Source organism: Tinamus guttatus, unplaced genomic scaffold (assembly GCF_059628265.1).
Source record: "Tinamus guttatus ecotype Peru unplaced genomic scaffold, ASM5962826v1 Tinamus_guttatus_pri_ptg000311l, whole genome shotgun sequence".
Taxonomy (NCBI): Eukaryota; Metazoa; Chordata; class Aves; order Tinamiformes; family Tinamidae; genus Tinamus; species Tinamus guttatus.
In genome coordinates, this window is record NW_028288845.1 from 2081763 (window position 1) to 2102842 (window position 21080).

At 35.8% G+C, this 21080-nt stretch overlaps 1 protein-coding gene across 1 annotated transcript in view; it reads right to left on the minus strand.

Annotated features, from left to right (window-relative positions):
• Nucleotides 1-20874, minus strand: part of COL4A4 (collagen type IV alpha 4 chain) — a 58139-nt gene extending 37265 nt beyond the window's left edge. Inside the window, exons 1-6 of the mRNA XM_088528514.1 lie at nucleotides 20595-20874; nucleotides 18315-18354; nucleotides 14753-14830; nucleotides 5018-5152; nucleotides 4113-4157; nucleotides 2306-2422 (exon numbers count right to left, since the gene is read on the minus strand). Of these exons, the coding sequence (XP_088384640.1) occupies nucleotides 2306-2422; nucleotides 4113-4157; nucleotides 5018-5152; nucleotides 14753-14830; nucleotides 18315-18354; nucleotides 20595-20650 (471 nt within the window). The 5' untranslated portion in view covers nucleotides 20651-20874. The remainder of the gene's footprint in view (nucleotides 1-2305; nucleotides 2423-4112; nucleotides 4158-5017; nucleotides 5153-14752; nucleotides 14831-18314; nucleotides 18355-20594) is intronic.
• Between the last annotated feature and the right edge of the window lie 206 nt (nucleotides 20875-21080).

Below are 21080 nucleotides of genomic sequence, written 5' to 3' on the forward strand. Positions count from 1 at the left end.
TTAGAAGGAATGATGACTGCTTTTGCAAAACTTATTTTATTACTTAAATATTATGTCCATGCTACATATTTAAAAATGGATATATAGAGGCGTTCCTTCTAAAGTTTTTCACAAGATATCCAAATGTAGTGAGTATAATTAGTTGGAATCTATAGCCAATTAGCTGTCGGCTTCAATAAACTCGGTACTGTTATTCACAGAATTTAACCTCTTTAAAGCTGTATCGTTTTGCTGATATTTATGTGGCTGTTTAAATCCTGAATCAGAATAAGATAGATAAAGTCTTTACCCCTGGAATGCAACAACAAAGAGAAGAGAGTTACAGCTGCTTGCAGCTGCATATATCTACAGTAGCCTGTGTACAGAGAGCAGGTCAAACAGCTGCAACAGGAAAATATAAATTTGTCTTTGCATTATTTAACTCATGTTTCTAAACACATTTTACATCTCATCTCTTACATAATCAAATATCCTTAGTAGATTCAGTTTGTTACCCTCTACATGACTTAAAAGCTCTCACAAATAGAAACCCTGTTCTTTTCCAAGTTACTCAGGAGGTAAATGTGCAGATCTTAAAAGATAACAGAAGTAAAGCTGACAAGTATGCATGTAGCATTACATAAAATTATAAGAGACAAAGTTTTAATTAGGAAAAACATATATATAATTATTATTATATTAAAAATTATATTTATATTAAAATATAAAAAATAGCTGTAATATATAGTCAAGATGGTACTTGGTGCAACAAATTGATTTTAAAACAGGCAATTTGCATAGAGAGGTTGGAATGACATTCTTGTACATGAGCAAATGTAGCTGCAATGTTTTGCTTTTCTGGGCAGTCAAATAATTTGCATTGGAGTTTTAGTGTGAATATCTAAGTCTACATGCCTATTGTGTCTCCATTCCTTTTCAAGTTGCAAATACTTTTCCAGCTCTGCCCAAACGCATGCTCCTGGAGTTGGAGGATTTGTGCTATAATTTGTCCAGTGTCTCATTTTCCTTGTATGTAACTGTGGCGAATTTCATTTTGAAAGATGTAATAAGTAAGGAAAAGCAAGCAGAAGCCATTTTACCATTTTGGAGGATAACAAGGTTACCTTCTGAGGTGTAGTACATCAGATTATCTCTTTTTTTTTTTTTTTTTTTTTATCAGGTTGTGAGTTCAATAGACTCTATGGTAGGTCCAAGACTGGAAATGCTTTTTCTGTTTATTTACTATATTTTATATTTTGATAATGTTGTCTTGTTATCTCACCGTTTGCACAGTTTTTTATTGCCTAGGGATGAATCAGCATGTTGTTTATCTCCTAGTAAACATATTTGACTTTAATTTAATGTGCAGTTGGCTTTTTTTGCTTTATTTAGAAAATTTTAGGCAAGCTCCTAAACCAACTAATGAGCTATATTAGTCACTCAGAACTAAAACCTGTTTCTGCAAAAAGTTAGGGACTAGATATGTTCAGAACAATTTCTTTAGATCTATAGCAATTTATATCATTTTACAGATAGGACTTAGATTTACAGATAGGTGTTTTTTTTATCTTCTTTAATAAGGCATTGCCAGACTAAAAATTTAAAATGGGAAGCATTTTTAAAATCGTTTAACAGGAAAAGTGACCAATATAGAAGTGCTAACTTTAACCATTTTAACTAAAAGGATCTCTATGTATTTGGACAGACACCCAGGCAAGCCTGGCTATGCACACGGCAGTTGTGAGTAGATACACGTGAGGAGCGGCACACGGCCGCTTACAGCTTTAAGGCCAGAAGTCTGGAAGAGATTCATTGATATAATTGTGTGATCTACCACTGAAAATCTTCAACTGTTACAGATTTATACTTGCTGAAACTTTTGCTAACTGCTGAGTCCTCTCAGATGTATCCCTGCTATTAAGATTTTTCAAATGGTACAATGGTCTTGAGGTATTCCTTCTCAATGATACTTTCTTAAAGTGCTACTGGCTTTGGTATGGTTATGTGTGAGGGAAATAAAGTGGAACTTAACTCTTAAGTTAGACAAATATACTTTAAGGATAAAAGAACTTATTTAATATTCAAATTTATATCTGTCAAGTTACCAAGTGTCTTATATTCCCTTTAGCTTTAGTAAGAATGAAAGTTGTATGCAACTTAATGGTGCAGTAGAGAAAAATATCCTAATACAGCAGATGAGCCCAAGTATCTGCAGCCCTAAAGCTAGTGCCATAGGCTAAAGCTCCTTCCATGTTAAGGCCTGTTATCTTGGAGAGGAAATGCAGATATACATCATCAATAAACAGTAAGAATTCTTGTAACATACATAATGACCTCTTGGTCCAATGTATCCATTTTCGCCTGGGAATCCTGGATCTCCTCTTGAGCCATTGCAGCCATCCAAACCACGTTTACCCAGGGGTCCTTCACTTCCTGGTAATCCCTGACAGACAGTTTAATATTTGTTACAGCTAAAACTTTATAAATAGGGAACTACTTTTTTACTGAACATAATATTTGAGACAAATATCCCTGGACAGCAACAGAGCACACCTCACAATTTTCTCAACTTCATACTTTTTAGGATTAGAAATGTTTTCTGTTGTGATCAATAGTACTTGTGTGTGTGTGTGTGTGTGTGTATAACAGGTGAAGAATCTAGACCCTAAATTTTTCATATCTTGTTCTTTGATGCTTAACAAATATGACAGGGACACCACAGGATCGAAAGACCTGTGCAAATAAGAGCAGAAAGTATCCGCTTTTACTTCCGTCAGCAAATAACACGCTATTTTTCTCAAGGAAAGCAAATTCTAGTCCTCACACCTCTAATCTCTCTTGTAGAAAAGAAAGAGCCTACAGCCTTTCTTGTAGGCTGTAAGGAAAAGCCATCCTGCCTAAGAATCACATAGCTTTATTTTTGAAAGACACACACAGATGTCATCTTAAGCAGTCTCATATTTTTTTAATCGATTAGGACAAAATAATGAAAAACAGGACAGAGATTAAATTGAACATACCATGACTGCAAGGAAATATAACTGTATGTTTTGGAACCAAGGAGCTGATTTTTCAACCTAGTACAAATTAACCAATATCCAGACTGGATATTCAATATTCAATAGTACTGCAAATGAGACACCATTCACTAGAAGCAGCGAGAAAAATTCCCTTGGAATGTTCTTTCCACGTGAAAAAATATAATTATGACAATTGAAAATTTTGGTAGGGAAAAAATAAATTTGCCGCAATTTTTTATTGTTCTTCTGGAAAATGATCAGGAAAGTGTTCTGGAAAATGATCAGGAAAGTATGTGGTCTTTTTTTTTTTTTTCCTCTCTCCATGAAAAGGATACCTGTTTATTGAGGACTCTTCTTTCTTGTGCTAAATTTTAGCCTTGTGAACTGCATATTATACAAACACTCTGGCAGTATTCCTATTGTTAAGTATAGACAGCTGACAAGCAGAGGCTAAGGCATTCCTTTAGTTTCTGCTTCTGTTTTCACATTCAAAATTCAACATTTTTTACTTTGAGCTGCATGAATTCAGTTATAATACACGGTATTTTTCAAAATACTGGATCTTCTAGCACACCATTTTCACAATGAAAACTACGGTCACAAAAATGCATAATCGCATACACATAAATATGTGCCTAAGACCGACTTTACTTGTTCAGTCCCTATGCAGGTAAATCTCACTGAACTCAGTGGTTGCTTTTTTCCTGCAAAAGGTCTTCAGGCAAAAATCAAAAAGTTTGAACAAAAAAAGGATACATGATTGGAGATACATTTGGAATTACGACTGCAGAAAGCAGCCTGCTACAGAGCCTGAAAAAATAATCTCATAATTTTTCCTAGCTCTGACACTTATCTGCTCTATGAATTTAGGCCAGTTTCTGCCTTCACTACCACTCTTTCCATAAGAATGATTTACTCTATAGGGACTCTGTGGAGTTTATTAACACAATTGCTAACACCTATTTTACATTTTTGCAAGCTGTATAATGCTGTAGGTGACGTTAATAACAGGTATAAGACCTACTAATTTATGGAATACATTATTCTATAAGAGGACTTGCTATGACTTTACAGATTATAATTTTTATGAAGCAATGTTCACTCAATACATACAGGAACACCATTTAAACCAGGAAATCCCGGGACTCCTGTGGGACCCTAAAAAATAGGTGACACAGAAAAACAAAGCTGTTGATGTCATTAACCCTTAAAAAGAATGAAAAGCAGTAATACATGACACTATATAGTGAGAAGGAAGAAACAGTCTTGTTTACAGTCATGAGTTTGAGTTATATTGCAATCAGAAGTAAGTATCTGACAAAAGGTGCACAGCCTTAGCATGAAACTACTCAGTTGCTACACAAATACACATGGTCCTGGGCAAATGTCAAATTCTTAAGCTCAAAATCATTTTCTGAAGACAGTAAAACTACACATAGCATATGGCTATAACATATAAAATAATTGTGCAGGTCACTTCAGAACTCTTCTCCAGTTCTGGCAATACCAGCAGGGCATTTTCTGTACGTACAGCAGCACGGCTTACATCTCACGAATGACAGACATTGACCTTTGAATGAGACCATTGAAACTGATATAAAGCACCAAGGGCAAAGCAGAGGTATTGTACAACTATGAAAGATAAGAAGTTATACTCCCATCACAAAGTGGCAATGTTTTGCTTAGTGTACAACACTGCTTTAGAAGCACCACACTGTCTTCCCCCAAGCTCCACATTCCTTCCACAGCACTTGCTGAGGTTAATAATGATGATACAGTGTGTGTCAATTAGAGTGTGATCTCTTTCATTTTATTTATTCTTCTGACATTTCTAATAGAGCATATATCTCCCACATAATTTTTTTCCAAGACATCGTAATTGATTTCAACGACAATTTTATGCGAGCAAGAGCAGGGTATGGCAAATGCTTTTTTATCATTCAGGTTCTTTTTTACTTGGCAATATTTACTATTATATATAGCATGCACTCAAAAGAACTGTCTGTGGTGTTTCCTACCTTATCACCTTTTCCTCCAGCTGGCCCAGGTTGCCCATTCTCACCTCTCTGACCTTTTTCACCTGGCAGACCAGCTGGTCCTGTAGATCCCAAGGATCCAATGGGACCTTGAGCTCCCAACTCACCAGGCTGACCCTGAAAAGAATCCAAAGAAGAAAGTGAATAATGCAGTAAATCTCAGAGTGTTTTGGAGATGATTCTAGGGCTAACATAAGGCTTATAATGCACACATACTCAGGAGCTGAAGTAGTTTGCTGTACAGACTGCAGGTCTTTTACATGCATTAGATACTACAGGATCACAGCTTCTAATTTAAAAAGTTCCTCGGGATGGTAGTTTTTTTCACACGAATTAGGTGTCCAGCACCACCTCTGAGATACTTGGGAGAGACAGGAAGACCTGCAGTTTTTCCATAGGTAAGCAGTACCTTCTGCAAGCCTAGGGCACCACCAAGCATCACATTTTTGCCACCAGAGAAGTGGTGGTTCATCTTAGGCAGAAGGACTTTGTATATAAATTGAGAAAGTTCATTCTTTTTTTCAAATCATAATGTAAGTTTTTAGCTCAAATATCTTGTGTCATCTCTCTGAGATTTTAATGCCTCATTTTAAGTTTCAAAGTTTGCAACAGGAAAAAGGGTAGTTATTAGCAAGCATGTTTATGTAACAGATCGTATTACCTATATTAAAAAGAGGGTACAGAGTCTCATTTATCTGTATGTAACTGTTACTGCAAGTTACTGTATTTACATTACCATACCAACCATTATATCTGTTTTTTACCAATTCTTCCAAGGCAATATCCGTACTCCATAAGTAACAAAGATTCCCAAGCCAAAGAGCAGCTGGATTGTTTTTGGCTGAAGGGTTGGTACGAGACTGCTTTGGTTTTGTTGCAGATTTTGTTCTGTGCTGCTAAACATCTAAGTCATAAATTTATAAGTACTGGAGAAAATAATTTCTAATTAATCAAGCTTGAAATATGAAATGTCTGTGCTTTTAACCCTACAAATCCTGTGTGTTTACAGGTCTTTATTTCTTATCTTTAGCATTTCTATATATTTGTTTCGCCCTAACTTGTTTTGTCTTTCAGTTGAAGAGTGCTTTGCTTTCTTTTTCAGAATTAACTTATTAATTATATCGCATTACTGAAAGAAAGAACAAAACTGAGCCCTGTGCTTTCCAGAGAAAAGCACACAGCTCTAAGACCACTCAGGGCACTACCATTTTTTTCAGTACAATCTCCATCCACTGAAACAGTGGACAATACATTTATTTCTATGAATAGTTTGAAGAAAAACAACATGTCAGAAATCAAAGGTGTTTGTAGACAGTTCTGTTGGCTTTGAGAGTCAGATTACTTGGAAGCAATAAGCTGTATTACACTCAGAGTAAACATTTTAAATAACTCTAAGTCTAGTTGTAACTCCAATATTTTCTTTTTTATTAATTTATTTTTTATTTTTCTTCTAAAAATGATAAAAATGGTACTTGATATTTTGGGCATGAAGTTAAGAAAGGTAGAGGATGCATCATTCTGTCAAATTAGCAAAGAAATAGTTTGGAGTAAATTACACTTTAATGCTTGGTACAAAAACATATTATTGGCGTAGGCAATACCAGAGTCATGTCCGGATCACTAATGGCCCTGAAGCTATGAGGAGTTTAGCCAATGGACTAGGAAAAGAAGTCCTACTCCTGCAAATAATGGTAAGAGAGGACTGCGAAAAACATCCTGTGTAACTCGCATTCTTTTGGTCTTTTCTGATTCTCCTCACTTGAGCTTTGATTTTGCTGCCAGCAATGTCATGCAAAAAAATCCCGGGCAGAATCAGCAAGTTGTCTTGAGCAACAGTTAGAATAACCAGAGAATTGTAACTTGAACATTGTAAAATATTATGCAAATTCAGGACTAGTGGAAGTAGATTCTTCTGATTCTGAATTCTTTTGAACAATGTTCAAGTTACGAGTCTGGGTGGTGTTACTGAATTTGAATGTTTGCTTCCATGAACAACTGCAGCTTGTGAAAAAACAAAATGAATGGGACTAGTAACATAATAAAATACAACTGTTTCAACCATTCTTTCTACCGGGAGAAGTAATATTTCTCATTCTGAATTAGCTGTTAAAACACAGCACTCATTAACAGGATGGGGGGGGGGGGGGGAAAAGGCATTAGCTATTTTTCACGCATACTCTAAGCATTAACAGTATAGTTTGACATGAAGCTTCTGGAGCAACTTAAATATTTTTAATTCATATTGTACATGCTCTGCTTTCAGGATTTGAAAGAAAATTTTCAAATCATGTTATTTATATTCTTTAGACACTTAAAGACATTTGATTTTTCACAGTACTCAGAAAACCTTAGACACTGCATGAATTCTAATTAACCTCTACGACTGATGAATGAACACCTCCAGGACAAGTGGCCTTTTAGGCTGATAAAATGTCTTAAGTTAGTTTCTACCTTGTGTATTTAATTGCTTCAGGGTTATATCTTCAATAGGAGGTAGTGAAGTCAAAAAAAAGTAATCACTGAATCCAGAATTCACAATAGATTTGACAGCTGATACAACTTTAGCATGCCATGTGAAGCCTGTGGATTGTCTCTCTTTCTTTCAGTTCAAAGTCTGATAGTGACTGATAATGACTTTGTAAAGACCAAACTGATACCATGTCATAACATCTATTATCACATCTATTATTTGTGCCCATCCAATGTGACTACCACTGTAAAGGACAGCTGTCCAAATAAAGAGGATGAAGGTAGTCATGCTCATGTGAAAATGACAAATTAGCTCAGTTAAAATGGACAGAATATTATGCCTGCTCTGCCATCTGATGCCAATAAATTCCTTTAGGATTTCACTGCCTTGTTAATTGTCTAGGTCAGGAACTACCAATGCCAAGACTATGGTCTGTTGTTTTAGCATATCCTGGGCTTGACCTGCATTAAGAAGCTGACTTTAGACAAAACAAGACTGTATTTTTTTTAATTAAGCATGCTTCCTAAGATTAAGATTGCAAATACTTCAGAATCATGCAGCAAAGCATTTAATACTGTTTAGAGAGGCCAACGGCCAAGGTTTTTTTTGGAATGACACCTCATTTTGGTTGCCCTGGAGTGAGATACCTCAGAGCACCTGTTTTTGAGTGCTATGAGCACTAAGTACCTAAAAATCAGATATTTTAAAGGAGTCTTAAACTGGAAATGAAAGGGGGATTAAAAAAAAAATCTAAAAAAAAAAATCACAAATCACTGGGAAATTTTGGCTCATGCTACTGGACTAAATTCTGTGATTCTCTTCTCATTGCTAATCCAGTCAAAAGAAGCTCAGCTATTCCTTTCAGTTAGAACAGTGCCATAGGTTATAGTCTATATGAAGGTTTAAATGATTTGTAAATTGCATTTATCTTCTGTTCACACAAACAAAAATGAAAATAACTCATTCACAGACCTGGGTCCTAGGTAAATAATAGTGCTCTTTTTCATTCTACATGAATGCAGATTTTTTTTTTTTGTATTATTCTGTCATGCAACCAGGGTCCTTCTGATATTACCAAGGCAGAAGGAAAAGGGAAGGAAGGGGAGTAATACAGAGGCAACAGTGGATAACACACAGGCATTTGCAGACATATATTTTCCTATGTGATTTGCTCAGTGAGATGGCAGCATTTGCTCCTCCTCTGAGCTCCACCCATTTCCTCTCCACTTTTGGAAGAGTGAGTCTATCCCAGAGGGCAAAGGCTCAGTTTCCAGAGGCTGTAAGGTGTCTGCTCCTTCTCCACTGTAGCTACGTAGAACTGGGACCAAAATAATTTTATTTCAGTTCCAAAAACTACTTTCTAAATACTAAGTTTATGAACATGAGATACAGATGAGAACATACAGCTATTTAGCATTAAATCCATTCTCTTATTTTTACTAAAACAATTTTCTTTGTGAGTTAAATGGTAACAGATTTATTCTAATATATAGGATATACTTTATATGCAGTTTGTCCAGAAACAGCAGATCACTTAATGACTTTTAAATATTAGGTAACGTCTTCCTATGCACAGATTTTGAGTTGGTTAAATGCAACAGTAAGATGTAAAGCTTGACTGGTCTCTGCATGTAAATCGTATCAGCACCTTATTTGAAAATTTTACCCTCTTTCTGCATTTTTTCTAATGATTCAAAATGCTACAGGAACATACTGCCTGGCAATGCAGCTTAGAGTTTACAGTGATAATTCACTAAAGCATTACAAAGCACAGGGAAGAGCTGAAAACCTTTTTCAGTGTCCATCTTTTTGTTTTCAACCCTGTGCAACTATGAAGAGAAAAAGCATCCACTAAGCCAGTGGGTGTCACTATTGTGTTAGAAAAACTGAGTGAGAATTTAGCACTGAAACTCTTAAAAACTGTTAATGGCTAAAAGCAGAGAGCTGCAAATGGGGCATTTTAGACCACAAATAATTAACATCAGATTTACTAACAAAATCAAATTTATTCCTCTTCTGATTCTGAAAAGAAAGTTACGGATTGGCAATATCTGTGTCCCATAGATTTATGAAGATGAATGGTTTTATAGAGCTTTGCAATCTCTCAGTCTTCTTCAGTATGTAGAAGGCTGCCAAATCTTCAGTAACTGAGCAAAAATATTGTATTTAATATGATGGGACAAACCAAAATTACTGAGGAAAGAACATATGAAATAAGATCTCTCAGGACAAAATAAGAGATTATTTATCATAATCAAAACTTTGGGGAAATTATGAAACATATCTAATAGGAAAATTGCTAATTTACAGGTCTTCTAGGTGGACATGTTGTATGAAAAACAACCACCTCAAAGAAACCTTACAGCGAGGAAACTAGAGTGATGCTGTTCCTAATTCCATATCCAAGTAAACATGCTCCAATCTCTACCAGTTCAAATATGAACTCCTGAAACCAGAGAACTGTCTAGGGCCCATTTATAGACTTGTGGTCTGCTTCAGATATAGGTCCAGGGGCCTAGTTTTTCCAGGGCTGCTGTTGCATATTTCTCACCTAATCTCTGTGAAATATGATAGAAACACTTCAGAAACACTAGCTTCAGAATTTCAGAAAAAGGATCCAAGAGTATGAAGCAAACAGTGGGCCAAATTTGAGGTGCATCCCTAACTGTAGATTCAGCTAAAACATGTGTTTTTGATGTCCAAAATAGGTTTTGTATTTGCTTCCTAGAATGCAGTTTTGGAACTCAAATACAATGTTGGATATTCCATATGAATAACAAATTGACACTTATGTTCTACATACACAAAATTTTAACAGCATATTAGCATGAAAATAGGCATGGTTTAATAAATGCCTCTTGGTCATGAAAACAGACAGAACTTGCACAATTTTCCAGTTAGTAGATCTTAAATTAATTCATACTGTTCTATAACTTAGCCTTGGTTAACGCACAGGAACTATAATCAGAATGTGATAAGAGTAGTGATGCCAGAGGACCAACCTACCACAGAGTTAAACTTCGCTACTTTTTACCTCGCTACCCTAGATGTATATACATCAGCTGACTTTCTAACTTACCTTTGACAACAAATTGATTCAGTATCTTGCATGAATGTTTATTGTTTGTAATTCATATGCCCCCAATTGCGAGAACTTCTTGATATGTTTTCTAGGTTCTCTCTTATATTGCATCAAGGACAATTTTGAAACTACCGTGAAAACAGGCCACTCACTTTATAAGCAAAAGAATGAACATCAGTCCTGCTGAGTTATATTTGCTATTCACTTTGCTCCAGGCATTTCACATGATCTCATAGCAGAAGCTAGATCAGGTTGGGTCATGAATAGACGCTTGCTTTCTAAATCTACTTAACTCTATCAACAAAGCCAAAGAATTGAATGGGATAAAACTGCGGGGTCGCCACAGGACAGGTTTATAATCCGTCAGTGCTAACTGCAAACTTTCCTTTTTAACTATCTAAATTCTGTTGGAGCATCCAGCATTTCTGAACACCTCTGATAGAGTTATCAAGGAACTGACTTAGAGAACAGAGGTGAAATGTAAGAAAGGTTCCACCACCAGATGAGGGAAGTATCAGAAGAAGATTAAAATCGAGGACTGTAGGATTGTATGAGAGCAAAACAGAAGAAGAAAAAGAATTTTTCTTCACCTAAAATTAATAAAATGGGCTGCCCTTACCTCTTTAAAGATTATACATCTTGACTGGGAGAGAAGAGGTAGGAGGAAGTCTCAGTTGTTCAGACCAGCATGCTCACTGGTTTATATACTCCCACTTACAACTTTTTCCTCATTAATTGCTCCCTAGTTCTTAAGCTAACATGTATAATGGCACACGCTACATGCAGAGACTTAACAGTACAGTTTAACAGAGTTCTATGGCAGAAAGAGTACTTCCAAATTCTGACATAAAATCAAGAGATAAATAGTATAATTCAAAAATGATTCCAACAAGGCTGTATTCCTAATATAAGTTGACATTCTATGGTGATGTGTCTAACTGTAATGCCATAAGAATGGGATATGCTACTAGGAATATTGACAAGGATGTTTTTCAGACAGTGCTTTCTTGCTAGTGAATAGCAATTCAAATCTTTTTATTCTATAGAACAGTGTTGCCTAAGGGTGAGGGAAATAGGTACACAAGCTCTTCTAAAACCTAGTATAGCAATCAGTACATACATATGCTTGTTTATAAATAATATATTGAATACAAGTTTGAATATCTGCTCCTACTTTCCTTCCAACTTATCTAGTTTCTCATCATCCAGCTATGGCCACCAGTTCTTCAGTAATCATCCCTTCTGTAGCTACAACCTGAATTATCCTGCCCTCTTTCAGCGAAAATTATTTCCTATGTTGACATTTTAAAAGATTTTTTATGTGGAGAAATAGGAGCTAAACTCTTAATTTCCATCACATTCACAGTTGGCTGCACAAGTTTTTTATGCTTTCCTGGTAATCACAGCTTCAACTAATCATACTAAACTTCATGGAGGAAAAAAAAAAAAAAAAAAAGCTCATTGTGTACTATGCCAAAGATACTGGGGCAAGAACTGAAGTCCTGCTTTCCTATGGAAACTTCTGAGTATACACATGACACTTCTGACAGCCATTCTGTTTACTCAGGAACTTTAAAAATATTTACAAGTTTAACTTCAGCTTTCTATTCTCTCACTATCCCAGTCTTTGTTTTTTTTAGGGGACAGAAGTTAAGGAATTCTACTCCAAATCTGGAGGCGGGGGGGGGGGGAGAAAAAAACTTGTGTACTTTCCCAGCTAAAGTTCCAGGGAGCAATGCTTCCACTGAAAGCGTAAAAAGGCAACATTCTAAAATTTGCATAAGGGCAATGTCATCAAATACCTGTCATAGTGTTTTGTAAGTCAACAAAAATCTCTTAAATGAAACTAGAAAACTTGGTTCACAGTCTGCTGACAAAGTGAATCCTTCAGCAAATGGGCACACTCTAACTATGAAGCTATAAAACTGCGTTTGAGAAGGATGTAGGGAAGTGGCCACTAGCAATGTGTTGAAACATGCTGCTTTTGACAACTAGCTAACTACTTAAAAGCACAGAGCAACCAAATATACGCTCTTACCCCATCTCGGCTTCTTTATAGAGAAGATTTATTTAATAATCTGTACCTTACTAAAATTTTAAGCTTGCATACTGTACAATGACAGAGTCTTTCAATGTTCATCTATTTCTTGCACTTCAAAGAGAGGACTGGAGAAGATTGGAAACCTCAGAGGAACCAGCCTGGCAGCAAAAATCAGACTAAAATGTAGATAAAACATTATTTAGTGTTCTAGAAAGCTGACAATAAGATAAACGTGTATTTTATTTCATGGGTAGTCTCCACAAAAGCTAGGAAGCAAAGTTAGTCAGTGTGTCAAAGTGCAGACAGATCCCAGCCAAGTTCAGAAATGAGCATGGTTATAGGCTGCAAAAAAAAAAAAAAAAAGAAAAAAAAGATTGATCAATTCTATATAAGAGAACTCATCATTATGCATAAATACAGAAAATATTTGTAAGTATCTGAGGCAAAATTTATTTATATATGACATATAGTGGATGAGTCCTTTTACCCCTCGCATTTTGACAAATGGTAATAATTTTATGGAATATAAATTCATGTTACATTGGAAATATTGTATCCATCAGTGTGTATTGCTGTTTAGGATGGAGTACAATTCCCAGATTTAAAATATTTTTAAAAATATTTATTGCTCTACAGAATGCCTATCTGGCACTTAGATCCAAATCCTTGGAAGTAATTAGAAAATTAAGTGAAAATGCATGAATCTTGGCTCAGTTTAACTGAGATGGGGAGGACAGCTTAGTAATGAGCCCTCATGAGTGCAGCGCGTGTTTATTATTGGCTGAATAGAGCCATGCAGTCCAGAACTTCTAGGTTACTGAAAGAACTAGATTTGTGAGAAATTTCATGATCCATTTTTTTTCTTCCAGTTTTAAAGTCAGTTGTTTTTAAATAACACTTCAGATTAGGGTTTTTTGGTATCCAAATCAGTCTATTCAGTAGCGCTGAAAGACACTATGACACTGCTAGCCAAAATACTTTTCCTGGGACGCCCCTTTGTTAATACAGTGTTACAGATAGACACATCCTAGGCCCTGTATTATGAAAATCCTACAACACAAGGGACTTTCATATAGACATAATCCTGGAGGATTAGGATAGTATCCAAGGACACCCAGGCAGTGATCATGACACAGCAAAGCATGCAGCTGACTGCAGCAAGCAGAAGCACAGGAGGCAAAAGGTGTGCCCTGCTTCTGTGGCCATTTCCTCAGGTTGGACACAAACACATGGAGAACTTCTCAAAACTGATCCACAGTAGTTAAGTTTTCTAGTCCTAAACTCTGAGTGCTTTGAACAAAATTTTCTTCTACTAACTGAAACTTTCCCTTTTTTCGCTAATCATGGAAGGTATTTAATAAGTCTTTTCCTCATATGACACTTAAGTCACTTGCTATTGCTATAATTACTGCATGCTATATACATACTTTGAGAAAGAACTATAAGTATATAAAAAGTAGCTATAGCTGGACCATATTTCAATGGATAAATAGCAATGTACACACACTTCCAAGAGATGGTATCTAGTTCTTACAAGTGTTCAAGTAAATATCAAGACGGGGAATATGCAGAACTTACTAGTTGTAGCATATTATAAGAGAAATACCTAAGCTTAATTTCACACTTTACAATTATTTATAGGGCTACGACAATTCAGATTTGTTTTCTATTTAGTAAATAAATAATAAACTGATCAGAATGACATAATCAAATACCTAAGTTCTCACAAAACTGCTAAAAAGGAAAAGCATTTTCTTAAGAGATAATTAATACAGATTTTTTTTTTAATTTAATACATCTTAGTATACATAATACATCTTAACCTTTGTCTAAGCATCAGGATAATCTCAAGAGAATCTTCTCCTTTACAACACCACCAAAGCTACTGAGATTATTATACACCTAATTACTAGCAAGCCTGCCCACAATAGATCTTAACTTTCTTTGCCATTGCTGTACTTCAGTGATAGAGAGCAATGATTGTATGTAGCAGGTTAGCATAATTCTGACTTGTTCATTTTCACTTACTTTTGTTCACTGGACATATTGATCTGAAAGAAGTGATGAGTACCAAGGAAGCAGTACTTACAACAAGAGTTATCAGTAGTTCTACTTATCACTTACTCTTGATCCTTTTTCTGGAAAGCACCGACAAACTGAACAATCCTGTCCCCCGCATGGATCAATATATGCATATTCACCCTAAAAATCAAAAGTTTATGAATTTATTAAGATGCAGCAGACAGCAATTACTATATCACATGATAGAACATTTCATTAGTTTTCTTTAAATTGTTAGATATTCCTGAAAGGGTAAAATACTAGGAAGAAATTGCTGTTTAATTGCTATCTGTTATAAAACTAAACATACTTTGTGGAATCTATGTCAGAATGTTATCAGAATTGAGACTATTACTTTGTATACAGCTAAGGTATGCCCTAAACCTTTTGATCTATACAAATATCATCTAAATAAATGGGTTTTTTAAATTTATTTAAGATCAAAAATATGGCTACCCTTGCATAGCCACAGGGCAATTTCCTGCTACACAGGAAACCTGGCTCAGCAGCAACCCTCAGGTTACAGTATAGCGCTTCAACTTGACACAATGAAGAATGGATAGTTTTGATCTGAGAGAAAAACCATTATCTTAGAGGAGTGATGCCCACGCTTTCAAGCTGGCAAGCCTGCTACCTACTCTTGATGAACAGTGGTGATTTGTGTGTCATTTGTCATTTGCAAACACGTGCCTGGGAGTGGTATGGGTATGTGCTTTGTCAGAAGGTAACTCCCATGTGTAGGGAAAGATCTACAATCCAGTAGGTCCTCTGGTCTGGCAGTGGAGAGCACAGGGCACAAGAAATGCCCTCCCTCTGCTGCTGGGAGGTGGCCAGGGCGCTTCTCTGCAGCGCCGGGACCCAGCTCTCCCGCTCTGGGTGAGCACTGGCAGCACAGAGCACAACTGGAGCCTCCAAGCTGCTCTCGCACGCTCAGCTTGCACTTTGTTTTGCCAGTCATGGGGCAAAGTGAGGGTGAACTGCACTACCACAGCACGTGACCTGCCTCTCTGATTATTTACAGTTGTTCATATTAGTGATACAGAAGCAGCAGCACATCTTCAAAATTTTGCTTCTCCGAGGACTGAAACATGATGATGCATCAGTATCCTTGGTGGCAATCCAAAAAGGACCTGTTTGCTATGCTGATGTTTATTTAGGTTGAATGGGCTAGAAGTTGTCTATTAGCATCATATGAAACTTTTCCAATGCTTAATTAATGAAACACCCCTACCCTCATTTAAAATCCCCTTAGACATCTTAGCATAAATATTCTGTCAAAGCAGAAGCAATAGGCAAAAGCATGATGTAGAAGGTGAAAGATATTAACTGTGTTTCATTTAGTGAAGCTAAATATTACACCTAAATATAAACATGGAAATAGGTCACATCTAGAAATATTTTAACAAAGTCAGAATTGAATCTGTTACCATTTGTAAACCCATTGCCATTAGGTTAGGACATTAACTAAGATAAAGTGAAAAATTTTAAAAGAGGCTGAATATCAAGATGTCAAGATGACCACTCAGCAATAAGGCCTTATATTTAACTCTTGTATTATATGAGGAGGGGGAGAAAAAAAGGGCATAGTGGAATTATCCATTGCCTACTACTAATTTACTTATTATTGTATTATAACTTCCTCTCATTGTGCTCTTAATAGCAAGGAAGTGACTATTTTATTTCACAAATCAGAAATGAGGGGAAAAAAGTATACCTGAGGAAAACCTAAAATACCAGAAAATGTAAATTCAGTAGATTTACCTTGCGATTTACCTTTTTATTACTCTTTTCAATTTCCCATTGACTAGCATTAAAGTAAACACATCCTAATTATCCACACGATATATATTTGTAAACTTTTTTAGGTGGTTGGAATGTCGCATTATTTTTCCAATATAATTTAGAGTGAAAATACTCAAAGTAATTTTAAAAAGGATGACAAGAATTTTAAAGATTTAAAAATAATTTAAATAAACTAATAAACAGTGATAGTATGAAAATAGTTGTTCAATGTGGATTTCATTTTTATCAAGGTCAACATTGTTTTGTTCCTGGTTTTAATGATTATCAGAACACAGTAGGTTCTTACTTTAATTTTTCAAGGAGAAAGACACTGACAAATATTAGATAAAGAGGGAAAACTCTGCTCTTTCTATCTATAATATTTTTAGAATATCTGGTACTCCCAAGCCTCAGAGCAAGAGGTTATGATGGGCTCTCTCACTGACTGCTTCACTTTCACATACTGGGTTTCCCATGAAATGATTAATGTACTCGACAGTAGTCCCTCACCTAGTTATTAAAATCTTATCTCTACTGGAATGTCAATGGAATGCAAGTTTCCAGTAAGAGCTATGTTGTTGTTCTTTGTTATTTTAGGAAAAAAATATTTTAAAAAGCACATCCACCATCAATACTGCTGCTAAAAAGGCAAATATCACAGTGGTCACGGAAGACAATAAAGCAGACTGCTTCTGCAACCATTATAATTCATTTGCTTTAACTAGAGTCACACAATTATTTGTAATTGCTATTTTTAACTACCCATCAAATGTATGTACAGATTTGGTATCCTGCTTCTTGTATGCTCATTTTCAAAAACAAGTAAATATTTTCAGCCTTTTAATTTATTTCACCTTTATCATTGCATAGGTCATTGCTCACTTTTTAACTTTTAGGAAATGTAACATGGAATAATTTGTGCAGATTCTCAGTGTCTATATGAAATGACAACTGAAGAACTTGCAAGCTCATTCTCTTCTGAAATGTGACAAAAATATTGTTCTACAACTTTGGGGGAAATAACAGGTTTTTCTTTTATTTCATACAAGTTTTTTTTTATCTTTTCTAAAATATTAGCATCTAAGATATTAGCATGCAGATAATTAAATAATGTCATTAGAAATAATACACGCTTATAACTTTCATAGATAATGCAGCTGAGGATACTAAAAGGAACAACAACAAAAAAGCCTTTTCTAATATTGTTCAAGGTATGGGAGTTGGGTTCTTCTATAAGCCAATCATTAGAAGGAGACAGGACAGGTGCTGCTGGAGCTGTTTATCAATGTAGTAGTAGAGGGACTCAGTTTCAGCAAGGGTGTTGCAAACATCAGGGTAATATGGAGGACAGCATAGGGAGAAAGGTAAACTAGATATTGAGAATACATTATATATGATATTGTGGCTTCAGAGAGATGTGAATGTATAGAGATATCATTTAAGATGAAGTTTAACTTAAAAGGGCTTGAAAGCTAACACAAGCAAAATATACAGTATAATATACAGCCATTGAAGGGATTCATAAGGAAGGTAATGAATTCAGTGCATGAGAGCTTTATAAATGAGCTTTCTGAATGCATCTAAAGATGCCAAAGTTAAAATGAAAAAAAAAAAATGAATCCAAAGATGAAGATTACAAAATGGTTCAACTGGGAAATCGGTAGTGCATGAGAGATAAGTATCTTAGCAATAAGAACAGAAATCAGAAAGAAGTGCAGAAATACTGAAACAGCACAGTTTTGCTAGACAACTATAGGGTGTTTTGGTATACATAATGTTTGAGCTTGTTTGAACTGTAAATCCCATTTATCAACTCTCTGAAGTAAATATCTGTATCACTTACCCCATCAATTTCTTGTGTTGAAAAAACAATCAGCAGCCACCTGATTTAAAAGAGGAAAAAACTACATTAACATTAAACTTCTGGTATCCAATCTTCACAAAAATGTATCCTCTGAAAAGTGAGAAGCGTGTACATCTGATTAATCAGTCCAAACAGGACTTATTTACTAAACAAATGCAATTATAAAGGGAACTACTTTTCATCGAGAAATGGTCAGCCTACGCATTATGATTTTATGGTTTTTGGATATGTGAAACTGACAGTAAACAGACAGGGACATCTAAGACTATGTAAAAGCCCTTGTGTCATTTCCCCCTCATAACCTACCCCAGCTTCAGAATTAAGACTGGCCAGAGAGCAATCATTCCAGACAGGTATCTGCTTCCATAGCAGACAGGAGGTGAAGTACATGAGCCCCAAAAGGAGTGTGATAATAAAATGAAGGCTGGAGTGGGTAGAGGAAAAGGGGAGCAGACACTCAGAATAGCTGCATGATCCCAGAGCAGTTTTGTGTAATAATGAGTCTAACATTTTCTGTATACAGAATCTAAGCTCCAAATAGGTAAATAAATGAAAAGGGAGCAAGGGAAGACAGGGAATGTATAAGCAAAATTCCTGGATTTTGGCATATGCATTATTGTTAGTGACTTTATGCCTGATAGATTTACTGGCAGTATTATACCTGCCCAGAGGGAAAATAAAGGAAATGCATCCTTTGGAGACACTGGTTTCGTGGGCTCGCAGTATAATAAATAAATAAAAACTATGCAAACTAGAATGAAAAAGATATGGAGAGGTATGCACTCGTGAGGAAAAAAAAAAAGAAAAACAAAGTAGTGATTGGTGGAGTACAGCAGTTATAGCACAAGATGAGGAGCAACAGCAGTGCAACTACACTAAGCGCTACCCGCTAGCCCCGTATTTGAAGCCAAGACCATATTCCTCAGAAACCAAGATAGCAACAGTCCACACTGCTGGACTGTAGCCGGATGGGTAGCCGTTGAGTCCTTGCTAATCTTGGTAGTTCCACTCTTAATGTATCAAGTGAGTTGGTGTAGAAAGGATTTAACTCCTGGGACAAATTCAAGCAAGTAATAGAGAATAGGTCTATGGTGTGACTGTAACTAATTTATGAGGCTGTTTTTTCTCTTAACCTCCTGAACTTGCAGATAATCTCTATAAATATTTTTTCCCATGTTAACATTGGCCAGGTGCAAGATATTTTTCATTCAAGAAAATGACAAGTTTCTATGAAACTCTTGCCAATTAAATGGAAATTCAATGATGATGTTGTTGATGTACTAGGCTGAAGTCTCCTTTTTTCAGGAAGGTATGGTAGGCACGTGTTTGCCAGACTGTCAAATGTCCTCTGTCATTTCAAAATCCCTGTCTCCAGAATGCAGACAGATGTTGTCTGTGTACTCAAATAATCATAAGGCCTTTAGAGGCAAGCCACTTAAAAATAGATGGGGGAAATTAAAAAGAAAAACAACAACAAGAACAGCTGCTTTGGGGAGATGACCAAGATGGAAGGGTGCTCATTGGAGAATCCCTGAGTAGCAAGCAGGCAGGGTTTGCAAAAATCAAATAAGCATGAAAAAGACACAGGAGACAGTTCAGGCATATCAATATGATTGATGACTGCCTAGCAATCCATTGATGTCTGCTTCAAACAAGGTACGTTTGCTAGGCCAGGCTCTCACATAGAAAAGCTTAATTTCAGAGTCCTAAAGATCCTGGTTCAAGAAGATGCACAAAGATCTGATAAAACAAGGAAAACTGAAGAGTTGGGCTCTCAAAACAATCTTTGAACACGCCTGACTGTAGTGACCAATCTTCTCCTTTAGGATGGCTCTCCTCCAGAAAGAACTCCTGCCATGGCTGTTAAGTATTTCCATCTCATGCCATGAAAGTTTTCTTCATCCCTTATAACAACTCTCCCTCATCTGCAAATTACTGGGAAGAGACATTCTGGTTTGAATTTGTCATTACTTTTTCCTCCTCAAGCATCTTATCGCTAGAAGGTATGAACATTTTTCCTCTAAAAACAGATTCACTGAACTAAAGTTTCTGTTTTCTATTATTTAAGTAATGTCATACCTGAAATTTAAATGGTAAAACTGTTACAACAAGAATGAATAAGATAAACTACCTTGCATGTTTATCAAATTTATGATAGTCTGCAAATCATTTAACTGTTTTTTTTGTTGCTGTAAACTGATGGCTAAAAATGTATTTCAGTGACTGTAGTTAAAAATTTTAGTGCTCTGTAAAACTCACCAGGCAGCTGTGATAATCCATTTAATCCATGCAGATGAATCCTTTGTTAATGCCATTCACGCTGATTGAGGATCTGAATATGCAGCGCTTTTTTTTTTCCTTTTTAGACAGCAGATCTTCTCTTTCCTCTTGTTAGTAACTGGTCTATAAACTCTGTTCCATTCTGCTGTTGTTTTCCCCTCTGAACCTGTTTATATTAAAATATACATGTGATGTACAAATATGACCAACTACTCAGTGATCACTGATGTATGTTACACTGCAACAGTTTTTTGTTGGGGCTGCACTTTATTATCCCTAACCATGTAGCATTTTATCAGCAATGCAATCAAATTATTTCAAGGAAATCATGGGTGAAAGTATAGTTCAACATAGAAAAGGTACAAGATTTCACCTCAGAAAAGATAAGTCTTCCTTCCTGTTCATTTGAAATAATGAACAAAGACTACCTTGCATGATTTTCTTTTAAAGCTATCCTAACCACCA